The sequence below is a fragment of the Silurus meridionalis genome, chromosome 1, assembly GCF_014805685.1.
Source record: "Silurus meridionalis isolate SWU-2019-XX chromosome 1, ASM1480568v1, whole genome shotgun sequence".
Taxonomy (NCBI): domain Eukaryota; kingdom Metazoa; phylum Chordata; class Actinopteri; order Siluriformes; family Siluridae; genus Silurus; species Silurus meridionalis.
Genome location: NC_060884.1, coordinates 12,591,353 through 12,616,465, shown reverse-complemented (window position 1 = coordinate 12,616,465; position 25,113 = coordinate 12,591,353). Strand labels below are relative to the sequence as shown.

The 25,113-nt window shown below is 35.9% G+C and overlaps 1 protein-coding gene across 5 annotated transcripts in view; it reads right to left on the bottom strand.

The window, feature by feature from the left end:
- The window catches only part of camkva (CaM kinase-like vesicle-associated a), a 32,897-nt gene extending 11,101 nt beyond the window's left edge, over nt 1-21,796 (bottom strand). Inside the window, exons 1-3 of one of the 5 annotated variants that reach the window (XM_046852974.1) lie at nt 21,620-21,796; nt 6,883-7,012; nt 97-193 (exon numbers count right to left, since the gene is read on the bottom strand). In XM_046852974.1, coding sequence (XP_046708930.1) covers nt 97-193; nt 6,883-6,940 — 155 coding nt within the window. In that variant the 5' untranslated portion in view covers nt 6,941-7,012; nt 21,620-21,796. Of the gene's footprint in view, nt 1-96; nt 242-6,882; nt 7,013-15,965; nt 16,074-21,619 lie in introns of those variants that run through there. The other 4 variants (XM_046853006.1, XM_046852982.1, XM_046852989.1 and 1 more) reach the window with 4 other exon arrangements.
- Nucleotides 21,797-25,113: the final 3,317 nt, after the last annotated feature.

Genomic DNA, 25,113 nt, shown 5'->3' with positions numbered 1-25,113 from the left:
GTTTTAAAAAAAAGCAAAAACCCATATGAAGCATGGTAATATGGTAAGAGATGAAAGAACAAAATATACGAATGAAAACGTATGAATTATGCTTACGATCTGACCATCTGCCCCAGGTCATATTTGTCAGTGACCTCACCAGGACTGTTATAATCCTTCTTCTCTCCAAAAATTAAACAGCCAAATGGCATGGCTGCGTCGAGTTTCCCAGACAGAAGACAAAAAGTAGGTTATATATTTCCTACAAAAACAAATAGCAAAGTTTAGTATGATTTGTCATAGAATCACATCAGTCATGCACTCAATGTGTCCAAATACCAATGAGATAAAGGCTAGACATAGAAAAGCTCATTATGTTACAGTTAATTATATCTGAATTTTAAACAGGACAACATGTTAGGCACAATTATGGTTAAGGCAAAAGGTCAGGATTATCAGATTCTCAAACATCTTTTCCGAAACACTCTACAGCATTACAGTATAGCTCTGTTAAATCATGTCAATAATTTACAAAAGCAAACCCCAACATGCCTTTTCACAACACCTAAAAAAACAAAAGATGCACAAATGAATAGAAATGATCTTTTCTACAGTGTTTCTCTCATTTCCGATGTAACTGCTAATTGGAAAAGCAATCTACAAAATATCCAAAAATCCCATTAAAATTTACATGCTTTCCAGTTTTTTTTTTATGAAGTGAGTCAGCTATCTGACACTTTTTGTTCCCTGTGCAAGAACAATTTATGTGTCCAATTTATGTTCAATAATTAAAACAGTCTAATATGTTAATGTTAATTATGTTAAGACACCAAATATACAGTATACACAGAATATTTTACACCAAAACATTGCTTAAAAGTCTCAATTTGTATGATACCAAATCATAAGAAAAGGTATCAGCTCTGATACCTCAACACAATGCATGCATTTTGCATCAATTGATGGCAAATTCTTCTTCATCTTCTTTTCCTTGTTCTTCTGGTCACCACAGCGGATCATCCGTCTCCATACCCCCCTGTCCTCTACATCTGCCTTTTTAAAACTAACTACCTGCATGTCTTCCCTCACCACATCCATGAACCCCTCTTTGGCCTCTTTCTGGTGGCTTCATCCTCAGCACATGTCCAACCATCTCATTCGTTCCTCCCTCACCTTGTCTAGAAAACGTCCTACATGTGCTGTACCTCTAATAAACGTTTTTCTAATCCTGTCCATCCTCATCACTCCCAATGAAAATCAGCGTCTTTAGCTCTGCTACCTTCAGCTTCGCCTCCTGTCTTTTACTCAATGTCTCTAAACATCGCAGGTCTCACCACAGTCCTATAAACTTTCCCTTTCACTCTTGCAGATACTCTTCTATCACAAAATACTCCTGCCACTCTTCTCCACCCACTCCACCCTGCCTGCACTCTTTTCGTCACTTCTCTAACACACTCTCCATTACTTTGCACTGTTGACCCCAGGTACCTAAACTCCTCCACCTTCTCCACCTCTTCTCCCTGCAACCGCACCACTTCACTGCCCTCCCTCTCATTCACACACATGTACTCTGTCTTACTCCTACTGACTTTCATTTCCCTTCTCTCCAGCTGCTCACTACTCTCACCACAAATCACAATATCATCCGCAAACATATTAGTCTATGGAGACTCCTGTCTGTTCTCGTCCATCAACCTGTCCATCACCACTGCAATCAGGAAAGGGCTCAGAACCGATTCTTAATGCAGTCCATATTCCAACTTGAACCAGTCTGTCATCCTACTGCACACTTCACTGCTGTTACACTGTCCTCATACATGTCCTGCACCACCCTCACATACTTCTCTGCCACACCTGACTTCGTCATACAATACCACAACTCCTCTCTCGGCACCCCGTACGCTTTCTCCAAATCCACAAACACACAATGCAACTCCTTCTGACCTTCTCTATACTTCTCCATAAACATTCCTAAAGCATATATTGCATCTGTGGTGCTCTTCCTCGGCATGAAACCATGCTGTTGCTCACAGACCTCTTCTCTCAGCCTTGCTTCCACCACTCCAATATCTTCATGGTGTGACTGATCAACTTTATTCCTCTGCAGGACTGTACATCTCACTTATGATTAACGAACGGTACCAGCTCACTCCTGCTCCATTCCTCAGACATCCTCTCACCTTCCAAAATCTTGTTAAACAATCTGGTCAAAAACTCCACTGCCATCTCTCCTAAACATCTCCATGCTTCTACCGGTATGTCATCTGGTCCATCCAACTTTCCACTCTTCATCCTCTTAATAGCTGCTCTCACTTTCTCTTTATTTCACATCATCCACCCTTTTCTCTTTTTTTCAGGCCTTGGTGGTCACAGGTGGGAAACAGAATGATTCTGATGCTGCTTTCATTTCTTTGTAACTTTTAGAATATTTATGTCAAGTTCCACTTCAGGTAAAACATTTTTTTTCCTCCAAGGTTGCTAAGATCTTTGTACACATATTGCATGTGCAAACTGCTACAAAAGACAGATTTATTGATACCACAAAAATGCAAAACTCACAATTCAATCCAATGTAACTGATTGTAGTAGCTGGCATCCATCATTGTTTATTCCATATTTAATCAAAATCTGACTTTGCTTTTGATTTTTGATTCAACAGAATATGGTACATAATAAAACTAATTTAAATAGCATAGACAAAAATACTGAGACTCTCAACCTAATATTTTGTTGAGCAACATTCTGAGGCAATCACTGCAAACAAATGATTTCTGTAACTCTCAAAAATATCGCTTCATCAGTCAACAAGGATTGTTTTGAAAAGTGCCTATGTTAGACTGCATCTTTCAACTCTTTCTGTGGATTCTAGACAGGATTCAGATCAGGGCTCATAGAAGGACACTTTAGAATAGTCCCGTTTTTATTTTTGTTTTGGGTCATTATTCTGTTGGAAGACACACAAGCTGTGACTGAGATAGAGTTTTTTAATGCTGGGCAAAGTATTTCAATCCAGGATGGCATAGTAGTTTTGAGATTTCATTCCACCCTTCACAGATTGTCACAGATTTGTCTCATCTGTCCAAAAGATATTCTTCCAGTAGAATTGCGACTTGTCAATGTTTATTTCAACAAATGTTACCATACATAAATTGTTTGAAAGATCACTATAATGAAATTCGTTATATTTCTTTTCTAGGGGTGCCAACAAATTTGTCAATGTCTAAATGTTGAACAAAAGCATACATTTGTTCCACTGATCCCCTTTCCCTTTTTCTCAACAGCAAATTAACATTGCTACTGTCTCAAGGCTTTATCAACGAACTGATATCTACAAAGAATAAATAATACACTTTCAACCTGCAATATGATACCTTGTTATTTCTGTAAAGCTGCTTTGAGACAATGCCTGTTGTAAAAGCGCTATACAAATAAACTTGACTTGACTTGACTTGTTATGTAAAGAGAAGGATGGGGTGAAAAACAAAAGACTGCTAAAAGTTCATCCTATCAAACTGTCAATCAGCCAATACCTATGCTGAGCCATGCTGCATTTAAAAGACTTCTTCTTCATACTTTATTAATTTGGCAAAAAACTGAGTGTCATGCACCCTATCACAGCCATGACACTCAAGATGTCTGGAAAGGCTCTGGATATCTGGAATGCATCATGAGTCTCATTGTGCCAGCTAGCCTAGCACACATATTGATTCTGTTTGTGAAACTTTAATATCTACTCGACCAAAGGAAATTTACCTTGGAATGAACATTGATTCACACACACAGAAGCTAGTTAACACTTAATAAAGCTTAGATTTTATGGGTGTGGTATATTTTAATCGTTGTTTGTGTTTGGTGCTGCCTTTAAATAATTATAAGTTTATAAGTCGGCTGCTTCCATTATGGGTCACCACAGCAGATCATACATCAACATTCTCAAAGCAAATATCGCGTCCGTAGTGCTCTTCCTCTGCATGACACCACTGTTGCTCACAGATGGTCACTTCTTCTCTCTGCCTGGCCAATAAGTACAAATCCTTTACTCCTTCCTTATACAGCTCCTCATATGCCTTTTCCTTTGCATTCGCCACATCCCTCTTTACCTACTGCCGCATCTCCTTGTACTCCTGCCGCATCTTCTTGTACTCCTACTTTTCTCATCTGCTGATCCCAATTCTGTTTTGCCAACCACTTTCTCCTTATGCTCTCCTGCAATTCCTCATTCCACCAACATGTCTCTTTGTCTTCCTTTCTATTTCCAGATGTCACACCAAGTATCTTTCTAGCTGTCTCCCACATCACTCCTGCAGTAGTCTACCAATTATCCAGCATCTCTTCACCACCACCGAGCCCCTGTCTGACCTCTTACCTGAACCTTACACTACAGTGTTCCTCCTTTATTTCCCTCCATTTTATTCTTTTTTTAGTCCTCACTCTCCTCCACTTCTTCTTCACCTCTAAAGCCATCCTACAGACCACCATCCGATGCTGTCTAGCTACACTGTCCCCTGCCAACACCTTACAGTCTCCAATCTCTTTCAGGTTGCATCTAGTGCAAAGAATGTAGTACACCTGTGTGCAACTTCCTCCACTCTTATATGTCACCCTATGCTCCTCCTTCTTTTTAAAATATGTATTAATGTATTTATACTTGAATATTGATCAGTTATACATTGTTATAAAATGAAACTTTTCAAGATAAGAAGACATTATTTTAAACTTATGTTAACATGGTAGCTACTGGTTACTAACAGGGTACCACTGCACATTTGATCAGGGGTATGTATGTATGGCACCCCGACAAAAAACATGGGATAAATACAAGAATAAATATGGTGCCCCCATGTGTGGCACCCCTATGCACTGCATATAGTGCATACTTTATTTTTGTGCCACTGTTAACTAACAAAAATAGTGAGGCTAGCGAGTTGCCTTGCCAATGAAAGCACTGCTTGATAAATAATTAATAATAAAACATTTCTGATATGTAAAGAGCAGTTTTGTAAAGAGCAGTATTTGCTCAGCAGTACAAACTTCAACAACAGAAGCACACATTTAGAATAGTATGATATCCAAGTGTGTGTGTGTGTGTGTGTGTGTGTGTGTGTGTGTGTGTGTGCGTGTGCGTGTGTGTGCATGACCATAGATGAGTCAGTCATGACAGTATCCGCTGTAAACAACACTACCGATCCCTGATAAAGCGCAAGTTGCTTCACAACAGAGATTTGATCATTGTTAGTAAGATGAAATCCAAAGCATCTGTCAGTTCTGTCGTATACTGATTAATGATATTAACTTAATTTACATTTTTTTAATATAATTATTGTTGTTCTTGGAAATGCAATTGGGACATTCCTAGGAAAAAAAGATTCCATGCGTAATAAGTCTTTATTAATGCTTTCAGGTTTTTAGTACACCATTGTTCACCAAATGAGGAGCTCAGAGAAGGTAACCAACGATCTGACTCTACATACAGTACTTCCTTTTTTTACTAAATATGCAGTTTTTTTTAAATACTGCATACTTTTAACCTATTTAGTCTACTTACCTCAACACAGTAGAATACATAATATACCATGTATTATTTACACTATACACTAGGAGACCCAAACCTCTTTCAGCCTCACAATACCCCTGTGCACAACACAAGCTCCAAGATATGGTTTGCATGTGTTGAAGTGGAAAATCTTGAGAGGCCTTCTATAGAGCACTGAACGCATGTTTGGGATGAACTAGAACACTGACTTTACCCCAGGGCTCCTCACCCTACATCAGTACCTGACATTACAAACACTCTTGTGGCTGAATGAGTGCAAATCTACACAACCACATGCCAAACTGTAGTGAAATTCCAAAATCTAGACGAGTGCAAGTTGTTATAACAGCAAATGGGGAATGGATGTTTAAAAAGCAAAAGATTTGATGGTTTTGTGTATAAAAAAAAAAGTATAAGGTTTTGATAATGCCAAATTTAGTCTATAAAGTAGAAACCATTATTCGCTATTCCTCCAAACAGGAAAAGAAAATGCATTTCATGTTTAATTAATAAGGATTCCACATAGGTACGGTATAATACTGTATAACACTATACCTATATAGCTGAAATAATCATATCTACATACATATATGCACAAGTATTTCCAAACTCTTTTTTATAATAATAAAATTCCTTTTGTGTAAAAAAAAAATGGTAATTTTGTCTTTTAATTTTAAGCTTTTATTTGCATGATCTAATTACCATTTCTGTAACCCATTAGAGGTCTGCTTATTAAGCTGCTGGCCAATCAGAAGTGTCAGCCTGCTCACACATACAGATGTAGGCAGTCGGTATTTATCTCAGAAGATGTAGAAGGTGCCTTTACATGTCTCACAAATGTATGAGTTTTTTTTTTTCACACTTCCAGATTGAATACTGCAGCATGAGTGAGGAGACTGACACAACAAATGGAAACAGACAGCAGCTTGGGAGATAATGTAAAAAAATTATAATTAAATAAAAAAAATATCCAACAACAAAACACAAAAATCTATCTAATGAAATAATTATAACAACCCAAACTTTGAGTTAAATGTAGACTAATATTTGAAACTGAATTAATAATTTATTATTTTATGATTAAAATCAGACATTTTTTATAATAATATTTAGACACCTGTTTATATGTGTAATACCTTTAATTTATATACATAATGTAATTTTGTACTGATTTGAGAGTTATCAAACACCACAAATTTGCAACATTAATATTTGTTGTCAATTTGTTGCTGTTATTCTGACTGTATGTATGGGTGTATGTATTTCTTGTTGAAACATCCATGTTCTTCTGAGATTCAATTTCTTGGATAATGAGATTAAATTCTCCTGTAATAAGTCCCAGTACATTGCTTAATGGTTCAATTGATTACCTGTAATGCCTCCAATACTGTAGAGAATCAGCCCTATATCATGACTTCCCACCTCCATTCTTCATTATGGTTATGGTGTTACTGGGATCATATGCACAATCTTCTTTCTCCAGGTATGACAAGCTGTACACTGTAAGTGCCAAAAAGTACATTGTGTTTCATTTTATCAAAGGTGGATTGAATTAGACAAAGATAAGTGAACTGTATTACTTTTAGTATAGTTGTTTTTCCACTGCTTTTAGGTCATCCTGCAACTCTTTTCAAGTAACTGCTTGTTTCTCTCTTACCTTTTTTTCATTAGCCTGAGAGTGTGTTTTGAAATCTTGCATGGCACACCCTTTGAAGGAAAACTTATTTCACCTTCAGTCAAGATTGAATGTTTATTGATGGGGAACTAAATCTCGTGAAGCTCTTAAGGGACAAAAATTGTTTAAGTGGATCTTTGTCTAGCAACACAAGAAGAGAAGGCGACTATGACATGCTTTGAATGCTTCAATGTTCCTTCTTCAATGCTTTTTCAATGTTCCTCATTCCTTTAATCAGGATGAGAAAACACTAAAGAAAAACCATGTGATAGTAGGTCTTTTACCTCAGAGGCATATTTTACTGCCAGTACAGATTCAAAAAACAACACAATTCAACTATTTTACACAATTGGTATAATTCAGGTATAATTCAATGTGCTTAGGCAATGGCTTTTCATTTTTGGTTTTATTAGAACAAACCATTGCTGTCATTTTAGCTAAGGTCAAATTAGCTACTGTACAGGAAGAACATGGACAAAGATTTCATTAACGCCAAAGAACTACTCAGTAATGATTGAAATGCTTTGTGCTTTTTTTGTGCTTGCTGTTACTGTAATCTGTAATCCTTTGACACTTTGATTACTGTTGCTGTAATGTGTTTTGTCCTTTGACATTCTCTGTGATTTTACAGTACATGTAAAATGTTAAAAAAAAAAACATTGAAAAGTGAATGCAAGAAAAAATCAAAACCATTGTAGGTTATTATTTTGAACTTGTCTAAGGTTGGACATGGACATATTATTTCCTTAATCTGTGATGAATCATGTGTTTTCCAGACACCCTAAGATCAGGAAAGCAGGACAGGGTTGTTGTTCTAACTGAATATGCATCATTTGTCACTTCTCCAATGCTGAGTGTCTAACACTGTTCAAATAAGGCAATGTTTTGTAAGAATCTTGTCTCATTTTGTTGTATAATATAATCTCCACAGCTATCTGTGAATCCCAGGGAACACAGCATTAAATATTCAAAATGCTTGTATCATCCTTATATCCAATATGATGTTAAATATTGTATAAGTTTAAATAAAAAAAGTGAAATGTGATAAAACAGTACTGAAATAGAAAAAGAAAAGCTCAACTGACTAATCTAAGCTGACCAAACTGATCCGTTTTTTATTGAGCACAAATTGATTGTCATCTCAGCAATGCACAACTAAACATTGATCAGAATATTGGCAAGAATAAAAATTCTCTACTGAGAGTTTCCATGCCACCATTTGCTGATTTACATTTTCCACAGTGTTTGGGGAAAATCTAGAAACAGGGAAATTCCTTTATATAGACTAGTGCACATAAATTAAAATTCTTGGTATAAAATAAAAGTGCCTGCATTCACAACTGCACACCAACTGTTTAAAGCATCTCTTTTGAATTCTTTCTGTAAAAGCCATTTAATTTAAACGTTTAAAGAATTCAATAGGATGGGCTCTATTGTATTGTTACAGCATTTATTTGTGTATTTCCTGTTTATTCCTGGCCCATGATTTGTTGTCAATATCATTAAAAGATTATATATTTTGCTGTTATGGCCTTGGTCTAAATTATTATTATTATTTTTCCCAAGACTGTATGTAGGTTTACATTTAGATTAAATGTAGGTTGAATGGTGAAAGGGATACTAAACCAAAATGGCTTACATTCCATAATTCAACACCAAGCAATTCGATCTGGACTACGGTTAATTGGAACCAACTTCACCATGCAACAAGAAAATGACTTGAATCATACATCCAAGCTTTGTAAGTATTATTTTGAGAGCAAATAGTCAACTGGAGTCTTATATTTCATTTTATGGCCTGACTAGTCTGTGAACCTAAATCCTATGCTCTGGGATGAAATGAATCTAAAGTAAAAAATGTTAAATAAACTTGAGAAGAGCACCTTTGGCAATCTTTACAAGAGGCATGACAAAGTATTTCAGCTGAATGTTTGGAGAAACGAACTATCTGGAAGTCAAGAGTGTGAAAAGATGTTCTTCATGCTAATGGATGGTTTTTCTATGAAATAAAGTTTAACTGTTATGTTTTTGTACCAACATACAACCTACAGTTATTTGTGTTTGGTTAAAGTAAATCTTCAAACCATTAAATTACCTACTGTAATTTGTTGCGTATAAACTAAAAGAACATGCATGTGTTTATCAATAATGATACATGACTAGGTGTTTCCAAGCTTAGGACAGGCTTTTTATCGTCTATATATACTTGTTTATACACAATTCTTTCTTTATGTTATGTTATGTAAATGCCTTCAAAAATCTCAGAGCTGTCAGTGTTGAAGAAAGAAGCAGAAACTACAGACTAGTTCTTGGGTGGAAAAGACATTCCAGACTATTTCTTACAGTTGACCCACTAACAATTGAGCAGTTGTTTAGAATTGTTTCAAACTGTGAAAACCTCCCTAAACACCCACATGCTTCCACCTTCTAGGGTTTATATATGACAACATTATTGCATTGTCTTTTCTTGATGACTGTGTCCTTTCAGGTCAAGGAGTGCAGAAGGAAGAACCAGAAGAACTTACAGATATGATTAATAGTTGGTGTGGTACAAGCACGAGCTGGGAGAAGGTTTTTGAAAATATCTCAGAAAGGCTGTATGCAATCAATCACATAATGAATTGATATACTACAGGTTTTGAAATATTATCCTCTTCTACACTGTTATGTGTCAAGAAACTTGACATAATGTCACAAGCAACAGGATCTTCAATGTGCTTCGATTTTCTACTCTGGGCAGTATTAACATCTATGCTTAGTAACTGAATTTGTTTAAATTCCAAAATATGAGCAGAATCATTATCTCTGACCTGCTTGGAGTGTATTGTGTGCAACTGTAAGCAGCTTTGAATAATAATGCATGACAAATGATAGATGTAAAAGTACTTGGTGCTCTGCTTACTTAAAAAATAAACTCTTCACACAGAAATTTTGTAAATATGTTTATGTATTATCTAAGTTACATCTACCTTCGGGCTCAAGTCATTCTGGAAGAGTACCAGAAAAGCAGGAATAAAAGAATAGGCTATCATTACAACTCCATAACTTAGTGCTTTTTATGCATAAAAATCACCATTGCTGATATCTCCTAAAAAGGAGGTGAGTCATTACATAAATAGCTAGCTCAAAGGCAGGGGCGTCTCACTGCTCATCAACAGAGTTCCAGGGTCTTTAATTAATCACCCTTCTGGCCACCCACAACCCTGCTAGACCCACAGATGCATTCCAACATGCAAAAAAGCACAAATAGTGGCACAATTAAAAAACATGTACAATGGGTCTCTTTTTGTCATATTTCCAATGCTTGTAATGTTTAGCACTATCAAATAAGGCAGTGTTCTTTAAGAATCGTTTCCTATGTTTGTCATCTGACATAAAGGTAACAGGGACCACAGAATAAAATATTTAAAATATTTGTATGATCCCCAAATTCGAACTTATATTAAATGTTACAATGAATAGTAAGCTGAACTTACTGATCAAATCAAGCTGGATCTGTTTTGTTGAGCACAAATTATTGCTATCTTAGCAAAAAGCATTTTTAAACTTAAATACAAACAAAACCTAAATTCATCAATGGTATTTTACTGTTACACATGTCAAAACCTTGTCCCACTCGAAACAGTCTGTATATTATTCTTAGCATTTAAATTCTTAAATATCTCCTCACCCTTAGAGTTCCCCTGTGGTTAACAAATTAGCAATGACCCCCAAATAATATGAAGGATGTAACAGCAAACAAGTGTGCATTAAAATCTGCATAAACTGTAGTGTCCTTCAAGATTGCTTTACTTGTGAAAGGTCTGAAGAACAACCTGGACATAGATAAGCGGGGGAGCCTTATATCACGTCACTTATCACTGTGTGGTTACAACACGTGATAAACCTTTTTTTTTTTGTTCAATACTGTTACAACCTAAAGTTAAATGTCATTAATCTACACGAATGATGAAAGAGGGTAAAAATCACTACATGTTAAAAATTTATGTTTAAACTTTTTTTTTTTTTGCTTGTGTACATTTTTAGCACCAGCAATGTGAAACCCCTAAATTAGGTTGGGTGCAACCAGGTGCTATCAGAATTCACATAACTAGTGCAGCTACTCGTAACCTACGAAACGGAAGTGTTCCTGTATCACCGGTGCCGGAATCAATGCTAAATTCCCACTGCCAGACCACAACAAAATTGACTATAGCACACAGCCATCATGGACATGCTAATGTTAACATTCACCCACCAATTTATTGAAGTCACCTGGAAGGAATCCAAACTGTCATGCTGTGAAGAATACACTCCGTCCCTTTGGTCCTTGATATTCTAATAGCCATTTTTGTTCTTAATATTAGTACTGGTTTAGTGAACTTGCTCTTTCATGCTCTAGTCAGTGGCATTTGTCTACTGCCTTATCATTGCATTCACATTCTGCATTTGTCTCGTCTATATTTTGACTGTTGCATTACACAAAGTCTTGTATACCTAAACTTACATACATACCTGACAGTTTCACTACATTTATTTATAGTGCCCCAGAGTTTTCTAGAAAATACAACAAAGTAAACATCATTATAAAAGAGACAAGAAATTAAAGAAGATCCAGGACTAAGTTCTGTAAATGTATAAGTCAGATTAATAAATAATATCCCCTAATCTGAAGAACCTGCAGAGCACCATTAGCAACGAAAAAGCCAAGGGTAATTTTAAAGAAGCTGTAGAGATAGACAGCTCAGCTCAGCTCAGCTCAGCCAAGCTTAGGCTTGTCCTTTGAATAACTTTTCGCTTGTCCTTTGAATAACTTTTCCAGGCTGAGCAGATACTTTACAAATGTGGACATTTGGATGAGTGGAAGAAGAGGAGAAAAAGCCACACAAGTTTGCCAACAGACAAAATATGTAAAAACTGTTTTGTCAGGTCTGATCAGACCAACATCTTGGCATCTAAACCTCTTAGAAGCCAAGGAAAGACTCATGTTCGCAGCCTTTTGAGGTTTCCCTTCCAAGGACTGGCTTTCCAATTTAAAGTCACATAACTTTAGCCTCTCTCTACCTATATGAGTGTTCTCAAGATGAAGCCGCGTTGCCTCTAATGGCCAGGGGCGTAAGCATGACTGGCTCCTATGCAGCCTTCACCAAAGAGCATGCCATCAGGGACACATCCACTCTGCATGTATTACAACACTCAGTCTCACAGTGAACTCAGAAAAGAGTTCCCTAGTATCGAAGCAACCACATAATACACCAGCTAGCAAGCTACAACAGATTTATTTTATTACTTATTTAATAATAGTATGAGATCAAATAAAACACTGTTCACTAATTGGTAAAAGACCAAAGGAGCTATTAAAGAGTAAATTATTTTTTCTTTTCTTTTTTTTTTATCTATGTCTTTCTTTGTTGTACCAAGACAAACGTCTGTAATGCAAAGCCCAACATATTGACAGAAGATTTCTATAAAGCATTTTCAATGTCCACAGTAGGCCTGGCGGACAGCCGGGAACCTTGGAAAGCTTCAAAGGGCGAACAAACTCAAGCTGTGGTGAGATTGCAGATGGTTCAAGACAGAGCCAAAGCCCAAAAACCTTGTGCTTCTTGATCAGAACTTGATGTTTTTTGATTGTTGCTTTCTATTTTCATAAGAGGTCACTAGAGATGGTATGGATTTAAACCATAAACATTACCTCTGCATCAGCTCAGCTCTATAACATAATAGGCAAGCATTATGAGAAGCAAATCTTAATGGTATTCTTGACCGACATACTATAGGTTAAAATAAACAACATGCAGCACACCCCCTGAAATAATGAAGACTAAATGCCTTTTAAAAAGATGGCATTCCTACAGAGTTAAACAAATGAACTTGCCCTGCAATGTAATATGGTCCATTTTTTTTTCAATATGTGAAACTGTTCACAAAGTGTTCAACCTAATGTCATATTTTTGGATTATACAATTAATATACTATACACTTGTCATATGATTGCACCCCCAATATGAACAAATACATTCTTGATCTGTATCAAAACACAAAAGTCCTATGACAGATGTGTTGAAATACCAAAAAAACAAAACAAAAAAAAAACAGCTTCATTTAAGTTTCATTCATCCATGTTCCTTCTCTGATTAGACATGCCCTCCATCCATGACATACACACAACACTGATGCAGCTCAGGCACTTAATACTTAGCTGCAGAGAGAATACAAGGGGTTATTTTATAGTAATAAGTTATATTTACAATTGATTATTATTTATTTCTTTCTTTTATTATTATCATTTTTTAACAAACAAGTGCACATTGTGGATACACTTCATAAACTCTATATTCTGCAATATGGAACATGGCACATATTAGTCCTTTTGTAAATATCTTACCTTCCAATTTACTTCTATGCTAATTTTTAAGATCCCAAGACATCCAAAATGCCTTACAAGCCTTCTGCCCAGAATGTCGTAATTGGTGTGTGTGTGTGTGTGTGTGTGTGTGTGTGTGTGTGTGTGTATGCTCACTTTAGTGTATTAGCAGTCTTTACTTCTCTTCACGCCCAGCTGACTAGCCTGATCATTCTGTTTCAAATGTTGTTTGTTGCCTTGGTTACCAAGCCCTACATAAGCATAGCTATATACTACAGTGCTTAAAGCCACCAGCCAGTGTGTGTGTGTGTGTGGTTGGAGTGGGGGTTATCTCATTATAGAGAATAAACAACCCCCCCACACACACACACACACACACACACACACACACACTCCCAAATTATGCCCTTAAAACAAAATGCTAGAGGAAGTTTTTTCCAAAAACATTCCACAAAATCCTGTGTGCATGTGTGTGTCTTTGTTGTGCATAAACGTCACACTGCAGAGCCCAAGGAAGTAGACGAATGATACATAATGATACAGCTCATCCCCATTCCTCCCTATGTGCAACAAAAAATCAAATTTTTATCTTATTTGGATGTCTCCTGGGAATCTGCCGTTTCTATGAATGAACCAGGAATTGCACTATTAATAGCTACAGCAAATCAGATGCCTTCTTAGACGCAGATAAAGAACTGCAGAAGTGAAGTCACTTCCACTTGTATCCATCTGTTCGTTTTTTTTGTTTTTTGTTTTGCTTGCTTCTCTGTCCATGCCTTTATGAATAATTCCTCATCTAACTCAGCCAATTTGTAGACTTTTTTACACTTTCATACTCCAAATCTCATCCCTCCATTCCAAATGCCACACCACAAGGAGGCACTGAAGATGGTTTAGCGTTTAGAAGGAGGAGGAGGTGGAGTGCTGGTCAATGTACTTGATCAGTTTCTTATTGGAAATGTTTCTATCTTAAAAGGAAGTGGGGATAAAAGAGAAAAAGACGAGAAGGGTTGCTAAAAGACAAGCACCCGCCTCATAATAACATGTTTCCCAGGCAACAAAGGGGGTGGGAAAGGAAGAGTATGTCTACATTCCAAATGAGTAAAAGCAGATTTTTTTTTTCCACAGGAGCTCTCATCCAAATTAGCATGATACAGGTAAATAAAACATGGTTTCTCTTGCGTCCAAAGATTAAGAACTGTTTAGACAAATGTATGCGAACATTATTGGACATGTTCAGAATTTATTCAATATACAGCTTCTGACACACCTCAGGAAAGCAGGGTATATACCATTCCGATATGTGCCTGTGTGAGCTGTATAACACAGAACTATGTTTCCCATCAGCCACCGCTTCTCCTAATTTCATGTCACATGATTGTTTTGCACTTGTTTTACAGTTATGACTACTTATGTACATGTATTTAGTCTCACCACCAATGCACTCATTGTCTTTTTTTATGATCACTGTTGTGTTTCGTTCAGGTTGTAGTCCTTGTTTTGTGTTCAGGTCGAGTGTTTTTTCTTTGTATTTGTTTTTAAATAAAAACAAATTTACGCTAATATCATAATAGCTAATATCAATATTAAGTGACATGGAGTCCAAAGTATACAAAAAAAACTTCTATGGACAAACGTTTGTGAACACACGACTATAAAATTTGTATGTGCTTTTTGATCATCCCATTCCATACTTAGTCCCATTTGCTGTTATAATGACTTCCATTCTTCTGGGAAGATGTTTCCATGTAAACCATATGCATGAGTATTCTTTGGATTATACTCAAAATGTTCCTATGCTAGATTTCTGGTCCACCAATCGGATTGGTCATATGGTATATCATTATGTGTGCCACCACACTTCACCACACTTCTCTATAAGTGCACAATTCGACAAAACAGTTACTACCGTATTGTTAGTGACATCACTAGTGAACATGACAATCATGATTTTTTAGAATTTAGAAAGCTCACCAAAAAAATACAGGGTGCTGATTTCATCCAAACAATTAGAATAATAAGAATAACCTGGAGGCACAAAATAATGCAACGAACTAGCTGCAAGATAACTAGCTAGCTGACATAATGTTAAATAGGTATTGCTTCGTTGCATTTATTTCACCTACTGGAGCAAAAATTATAAAACATTTAATCATATTGTGCCTATAAAGTCACTTAATCATTAAAAAAATACCATTTTGTGGTTATCGTTCATATTGGCATAGCTGTGATAAGCTAAGGTGAAATCATAGCTGTGTATTTACTGTAACTGCAGTGTCTTGTAGTGTTTCCCAAAAGCCTTTGTAGTCAGAAATTGTGAAAATTATAAGCACGTGCAGTCAGGAGTAAAGTTAAACTGATACATTTTTGTGCAGACCTTGTATGTAAGTTAAGAGCTCTAATCAATATAAAAAAAATATGTAATATCTCACCAGTGCTGAAATTTTCATTCGAAATGTGTAGATGCAGCCTGAGCAGCACGGCCATCAAGTGGTGGTTATAAAGAGGAATATGAAATGGAGATGTTAATAAGTATTTCACCCGCCTTCTCTGCTCATGCTGCTACAAAATCAACATTTCCAACTCCATCTGGTGATGCGTCATGTCATGCAAGTCTACCCGAAGCCAGACTAATGAGCATGGTCAGTACATCGCCTGAGGTGGCGACAATATTTCTGCAGAACTTTGAGTGCTCATGAAGTTTGATGGAGGAATAGGAAGTAGTCTATGAGACAGTCTCTTGAAAACTTTATTATATGGTCTGCATCTAGATTTATTTTTTTGCCATATTTATATAAGAAACCATCTGAATTAGTGAAAAGATTATTTGTTTAATGTCAGGAAGTTGGAGACTTTGCATGCAGATAGACTTTGTGAAGGTTTTTCAGTTATTGTCATTGGAAGAGGAATAAAGGTGAAAGCTATAAGGCTGAATTCGAAACGAAAACAGGCAAAATGAGGCGATCCGCCAGTAAAACAAAACCCAGAGGGACATGAAATCAAGTTCAACACTGCAAGTACGGAGAAGTAAACCTTTGCAAAACACAAGGAAAAAATACTGAAGTGTATGAATTGTTTAACACAGAGAATAAGTTAATTATTTTCAAATGTGTGACCTGACAAAGAAAACCACTCAAAAAAGACTAAACAAGAACTCAAAGCAATAAGAACTGGTGTGGGTTTCCTTAAAGTGATGAATCTTAATGAATAACAAACAACTTAAAGAAGGGAGCCTGTTCCATCGAATTGTTCGTTTTCAGAGATTTGCTATTTGTTAACTCCACCCAGCCCATATCAGGAGTGAAGCCGCACTAGTCGCACAATCAGTGACTCAAACAACAAAAACACACATACATAAACAGCAATTATGAACAACCGATGATACAGGCAAGTTTTGAAATGCCTTTGCTTTCCTGGTGTTCTTTTGTACTTAATTAAAAAGACATCATTGAAGGTCACTGGAACAGTTCAAAGCTTTATTACAGATTGTGTTTAAAGACCTATTCAAAAGCAACATCCCTAATTCAGGCTACATAAAAAACCAGTAGTTCATTCTAAAATGCACTATGTGTCCTGTTTTCAGTGTATATAACCGTTACCAATGGGAGTACAAAACCTCCACCAAAAACTTAAGTAAGGAGTTCTACATAAGGCTGTTGGGGAAATGTAAATGCACTGCCGATTTTCAATGCTGAAGTTTTCAAAAATGCGGCAGAGATCAACTTTCACACAATCCTTTAACAAAAGCTCTTTATTTAACACTATAAGCATTAGCACAAAATCTGAAAAAGGAACGAAGCAACCATTTTAAAGAGCATTTCTTGCTGACAGGACAATGATTAATAAGAAGCAAATGGTTCTTTTTTCAGCTGCTCTATTCAACAGTAGGCACTTCTTGGCAATTTAACAAAATGGTGAATCATCATCCTGTTAATGACTGGAATTAAGTAAATGGCACTACCTCTGCCACAAACAAACTGTTCTGTAAGGGACATGATGTCACCAGCAATGGGCATGAAGCACAAACAAATCCTATTAATATGTGTGTTGGAGATGGGAGGATTAAAAACTGCAAACATCTCATTGTTCTGGCTATTAATGACAAACAAATAGCTATATTATTATTATTTTTTATTATTATTATTATATTTACAGACTAGTAGAGAAGCCTTGATTAAATTTTTTTGAATATTGCAAATGCTTTAGAAGCAGCAAATGCCTTAGCTGGGATTTGTCCTCGAGCTTGACTGTACACTGCAGGTATTACTTAATACTGCAGCATTCATACATTAATTTATGGAAAATATTACCATTTCAACTATTATCTAAATCAGGATTGTAACAGATCATAAGCCTATTCCAGAAATCCTGTGAGCAAAGCTGGACTACATCCTGGACATAACACCAGTTTATTACAGGGTATCACACACACAGTACCCAATACATTTACGGGTATCAGCATGGGAATTGTTATCCATTATGAAGTTTATAAACATTATGAACAGCATTCTATTTTGTATTTTTAATGTCTAGACCACACAAGACTGAACTCTGTATGACTGACTCTTCACAGACTTGGATACTGTTGCTATGTCCGGCATGGTTTTTAATCATGTCCGTTGTAGAGTTTTCAATGAGAATTACTTTTTTTTTGTAAGATATTTGTGTACTGATGAAATCTATAGCAATTTGTTTCGAATTTAATATCCACATTTTACAGAGCAGTAAACTCTTTAATATGCTTTCAACAACTAAATCCACAGCATGACAAACTCTAGGCATTGTAATAATGACAAAAAGGATGAAGATGCCTACACAATATATGGCCAAGTACTAAGACACCTGACTTTTCCAGCCACTTGTTCCCCAAACTGTTACCACAAAGTGGCACAAAATTCCATACCATGTCTTTGTACATGGTCGCATTAAAAACTTTTCCTTCACTTACACTCGGGAGACCCAAAGCTGTTCTAGTAATGACAGTTCTCCTTTACACAAAATGAGTTCCATGAAGTTATGGTTTACATGGGTTGGAGTGAAAGATCGTAAATGGCCTGCTAAACAGCTCTGACCTCCACCTCTTATAACATTCTTACAGTCAGCTGTTCACAAACTCTTGTCCATATAGTGTATGCATGCAGGTATTTTTTATAATACTAGTTCAAATTTTCCTACTTACATCCTCACCCACAAACACAAAGCTCCGCCCCCCAGAACCTATTCAACTAGCGTTAGCTTGATAACTAGAAATAGTGTTAACAAGTATTGTCATGAAATCCCTTTCAAGCTCACGTATCCATTTTACGTTTTCGAAAGCCAAGTTACTGTAGATGTAATAGCATGTCACTATGGTTGCTTTTAAATTGTATAATCAATTAAGAAATGTTTTTAAAATATTTATTAATTATATGGTAATATTCAAAGTTGTCTATACAAAAAATAGCAGTCCACACAACTAGCAAAAAATATTGTTTCCTCTCTAGCAGTTACTCATGACCATAGATCACGACATTAATAAGGAGCTATCACAGTCAATTTAACCTGCAGATTACTACCTAGTAATCTTTAACAATAATCCCCCAAGAGATGACATCATACAGTCATCTGGCTACAGTCTAGCAGCACATTTTGAGTTGTTTTAGACGTAACATAGTTCAACTCTGTGCGAGACAGAGAAGCCAAGAGTCTGCCTGGTTGCAGGAGAATTTCCAACTCAAATATATCTCAAAAAGATCACTGAAACCACAGCATCCCACAAAAATTTCAGGAAGACATTTTTGTTCTTTTTCTTAGCCTTTGCATGGAAACAAGTTGACCATATTGCACATGCAGTTCTGATGAATAGATACTATCCTCTCATTTTTCCTCTCCAAATCTTTGCAGTAAACATTATTTATTTCTTCTCCTAACAGACTTTATACAATTTAATAAGATACATTTTTAGTTATATACCCATTTTTCTGCTTCCATGTCACCATAAGACATTTTACATTTACTACCCATGATCCAGGTGAAAAAAATGGCTTTCTGTTTACTTTCTCTTCCTCTAAACCATATACCACAGATATAAAATAATAGATCTGTAGAATAGAATATTTTGTGGTTCAGTCACATAAATGATTAGTACCTGCTGCTTTTGTTTTATATTATCATTATCGCATCAAGCTGCATTCAATTATTTTTCTTTCACAAAAGGTTAACCATGGGATGTATTTGGGCTTTTACTGTTATTAAAACCAACTCGCACTGTCTCAACCTCAATAGTTACTGTGTGAGGGAGACGTGTGGCAGCCATACCCATTATAACTTTAAATGAGATTTACCGGGTCTCCATTCAAATAATAAATACACAAAAAATAAAATAACAATAAAATTAAATAAAAATTTGTTTTGAAAGAGCAAAGTCTGAAGAAATAAAGCACCACTCAGAATTCTTTTATTAGCTATTCGGAATGACTGCAAAAATACTGCAAAGACTGCAAAGATGTTCAATCCCTCAACATTCATTAATGTGTTTTTTTCTTTTCTGAAAAGTCAATAAGCAAAAGACGTATCGTTTTGCAATACATTATTTTTAGTGTGACGTTTTAAATGCAGCATCGTCGCACAGTGGTGCCGAAGGTTGTGTTTTTTTACCTCAAAGCTCCGGAAACCCTATTTCAATTCGGAGCTAGAGTTACTGTCTATGTGAAGTTTCTGTGTTTCTGGTTTCTTTCCAACTCTCAAAAAAACATGCCAGTAGGTGGATTTGCGACATTAAATTGTGTAAATGTGTGTGCATGGTGTCCTGCGATCGACTGGCATCCCATCCCTTCGGATGGACTCCGAAACCATATGCAGAAACTAAATGATGAATGAGTTAATGCTGCATCAGCACTTTTTTGTTTGTTTTGACCAGATTTGCAAGTTTTACACATTCTATCTAGCTGGGTGAACTATTAGAACTACTTAAAAGCATAGAATATACATTTAACAAAAAACAAGAAGGTTGAGGACGACAACAGATTAGGCACGACTACATCTGAATACTGTCACTATGGTTACAGCCAAAATTCAAGGCCATCATGGGGAGGGAACCATCTCTGGGCGCCTGGTAACATCAACAAAGTGAAGACCTTATTGTGCACAAGTCTTTTAGCAGGCAGGATAAAAAAAAATACAGCATTTTGTATAGAGTGTCAGTTTTTCTGTCCATACTAGCAGTGTCCATGCCAGTCCTTTCTGCTAAAATGTAAGATAATAAAACAATTTAAAAGAAAGAAAAAAATAATATGTAAGTACAGATATTAAAACTACTGTAGCATTAGTCTTTCTGTTTTAAATCTATAGTGTGTAGCTTTTTCTACAACGTTGTACACACACAAACACACACGCATACATATATGTATATAAAACATCACAAATGTGCAAATAACATAATATAATAGGACAAGGGCTTAAAACTAGTTTTATAAATATATAAATGGATGCATAAACAGGTTTTTTTTCCTTTTAGGCAGGTCATTACTTTTTCCGAAAATCTCAAACTGAAAAAACAAACAAACACACAAAACCTCCACAAACAACAGATTCCAGTGTCCAATACAAACTGGTACATAATATAGGCCTATTTTTTGGTCTAGAATTTATTATAAACTCTAGAGAGAACTTAGTTTTCTTGGATTACAGGAGGGCTATAAAACTGTGTATGCATATAATATTTTACATATGAAAAGCTAGATGTATGTATATCGATTTTGGGCTGAGTATATACGAGTATGCCACAGTTCCCAGGTAATCGAACCGAACCGAACCGAACCGAACCCACTGTTGTCATTAGTTATCAATCTTCGTATGTGTTACTGAGTTAATATAGTGTGCAACGTTTGCTTGGGGAAAAAAATGACATGGCATAAAGAAGAAGTTCCGATTATTCGCCATAACTTTAGCGCATTGAAGTGAAAAGATGAAAGCGAAATTGTGGGCTATGGTGCGTCACTGTTACACAGACACAGGCTGAAGCGCGCGTGGATATTTAACTATGGTTATTGCCTAAGAAAAAAAAATATTCAGCTGTAAACAGAAAGATCTCATTCACACCACTTACCGATTTCTATGGAAGCCTGTGTGTGTTATGCCGCTGTCTTCGATTAGGCGAGCGCGTCTGTTCCTTGCAGTGGCTTAATGAAGGGAAAATGTATAAAATATTCCCAACTAGATTCGAGTTCAACTTCAACTGAAAGCTGTGCGCAGGAGCGAGTCTCTCTCTCTCTCTCTCTCTCTCTCTCTCTCTCTATCCGTGTGTGTGTGTGTGTGTGTGTGTGTGTGTGTGTGTGTGTGTGTGTGTGTGTGAAATAATGTCTATATAATTCTGACTGATATATATATATATATATATATATATATATATATATATATATATATATATATATATATATATATGAGTACCTGTAGGGTTTCTGTAGTAAAATGGCCCTAAGTCTTCAAATCATAATTTTTCATCACACCATAATTATCATGTGATTTACAGTGATATGGATTTCAGCATTCATCCGCATCTGCCCAATGTTTAAAATACATTTTCGAAGAAAATTTACGACTGAAAGACTCCTTCATATTACTGTGTCTAAATTCATGACTAAAACCAAAGCAAAAATTGCTAAGAACAGAGATTTCTTTTTTTAAAACAAAACTCACGTTATCATTAATAAATAAATGTCTAAATGATTCCAAAGAATAAAACATTATGAAAAGCTCAACATTTGGCTGTTTTCATTTTCTTGGGCAATGCATAATACTTTTTATCTGGTATAACATAATTGTCCAATCATACAACCTATAAAGCATGTCAGTCATTGTGATGAAGAACTTTCAGTCAGTGTGCACTCTATATGATTCTGTAACTCAGTGGGTTGGACAGGGGAACATCTGGTGTTCAAACATTTCAATGGTATCAGATAATTAATAGACCACTGATATCCAGTATGTGACTCCCACATTCCCATGCACATCGTTACACCCCTACATGAATGTTACACTTAATTTACATGATTATGTTTTTTCTTTAAATAATTCTACCAAACTCTCAGAAATGTTTTGTTTGTTTGTTTTTTTGTTTTTTTTTGCTGAAGCTACATGAGGGGGTAGTACATTCTCTCATGTTAAAGGATGGCTGTGTTTCTTTTTTTTTTCTAATTTACTATTAGAATAGTTGGCATCTCTGTACCACAACCAGTCCACCTTATAAAGGACTAGTATATTAAGTCTGTAATTAGAATTTTTGCAGTTGCGCTAAATCCACCACATTCACTATAAGCCATTGATAGTTTTTCTCTGCCATGTTACAGATCTGCTGTAATTATTGCAAACAATAAAGGATGGACTACCATTCCTTCAAACAAATATGGCAACCAAGCATAAACATTTTTTTTGCGGGTTCATGGTTTCAAAGGGTTTACAAGACGAAAAGGAAATGCAACAGCATCTTAACATGACCAGTAACTGCTCATTTATTTGGATTTAATGTGAGTCAAATGTAATTCCACGAAAACAATGCCAGCGCAAACTGTTGCCACAATATTGAAAGCGCACACAAAGGAGGTCTATTAAGACAAGTCATGCCAAGGTTGCTAAGCTCACTGAACACTAACTAGAAAGCAGACTGCATCTCATGCTTCCTAATATCAGTGCCTGACCTCACTGATGTCCTTGTGTCTCAGTGAGCACAAATACCTACAGCCATGCTCCAAAATCGATTAAAAATTGGGCATAATGAGCAGGTATCCACAAAAATCTTAGCCATATAGAATATATCATATACAATCATAATTAAAACATAACAAAAAAGGTTTGGTTATCCACTGTCACTGACATTGTTAAGAAGTCAAATTTTAACCAAAGGCATAAGATGAGGTTAATATTATTAGAGACAGCAGGTAAAAATAGGACCATGTGAATCCAATCTAAGGAGAGTATCATGTGAATCCTATCACAAGGAGAGTAAATTGGGATTAAAGAGAGTTTGAGAATTATCCCACTATATAATGGTTTCAAAGCCATCTGTCAGACATTTTATTAGGTTTCTAAGAAGGTAGTTAAAATGAGAATTATAAGCAAACAAGCTGTCTTAGCCAGCAAGAGAATGGTAGCCTGCTACAAACTAGACTTTCTGAAACCATTCTTTCTGAAGGTTCTATTTCTTTGACACCAAATCAGTTAATAATGGTCAAAATCACATAGCATAAACAATCACAGTTACTTGTGGGCTAAAATACTGATACTAATTTTTTCACTATCTCTTCTTTCTGAAAACTTGTGCAAACCCATACAGTTGCTTTAATATATATTTTTTTATGTGACAAGAAATATACTGTATGTAATATATCACGGTTGTCTTTTTTTCTTTAAGAGTTTATATTTTTTTATGTGGGTCTAGTAACACCTCCATGGCTTGTATCGAATGCTCAACTCAGGTGTGTTTGTGAAAATTAAGTCAGATAAGATAAAAATCATGAAATCACATGTTTTAACTAACCCATTAGTAGCCTAGTAAAAAAAAAAAAAACCCTTGAGAATGATAGAACAACTGCAGCATGAGACAACAAATAAAAGTAAAAGAGTGTAGGGAACAGTGAGTTATTTATTTAGTACAAGTGCAAATGATCATGAAACGCTAATCAGGTGCAAAAATTATCATGTGACTTGGTGCAGTGGCTTGTGGAAAATGTAGTGAAAATGCATAGCGTTCTGTTTTTGAGAAAACAACTATCTCTAAATGGTTGTTTTAGTCAGTACACTAAAGTTCAAAGTTTGAATGTAATATTTCCCTTTTATCATTTTTCCTTAGATTCGACTGGTTTTCAAAGTCACTCATGAGATGTATATTATGATGACATTTACACATCTTGTATCAATTTACTGTAGATTACCTTGCAGAGACACACTATGAAATATAATACACCAATGAAATAAATAGAGATCACCTGCATATGCTGTATTTATTGCTGAGTTTGGATATGGTAAATTAACCTTTTTTTTTAAACACTATCAGCTCATATGAACACATTTTAGGACCAGTGAGGATCTCATAATGTAGATAGGTTACAGAAATATTTATAACCCTGAGGTCTGTATAATTGATGATATAGTGTGCTTGTATGTGTCTGTGTATGTGTGACTCAGATAGTTGTGTGAGTCTGATAGGGACCGGCCACCTGTGCAGGATAGGAACACTGTGGGTGGATTTTGATGATGCGCACCAAACTTGTTTCACTATCGACACCATCCCCACAGACAGCCATGTGGAGGGATTTGTGTTCATGTGTTTTTGTGTGAGTGTGTGTGTGTGTGTGTGTGTGTGTGTGTGTGTGTGTCTGTGTCTGTGTCTGTGTTTGTGACAGATGTAGCAGAATGAAAGAATAGAAAGAAAGAATTTGAGAAAGGAGAGAATGAGATTTCAATAGAAAGTTACAGTAATAGCAGTAATAACGATACACTTGAAGACAACAGAATATTGAATTGCGTTTGAATGGAATTTTATTAGACCAATACTAAATTACATTTTGCACACTTTTTTAAAACACTAATAACTTAAATAAGCAA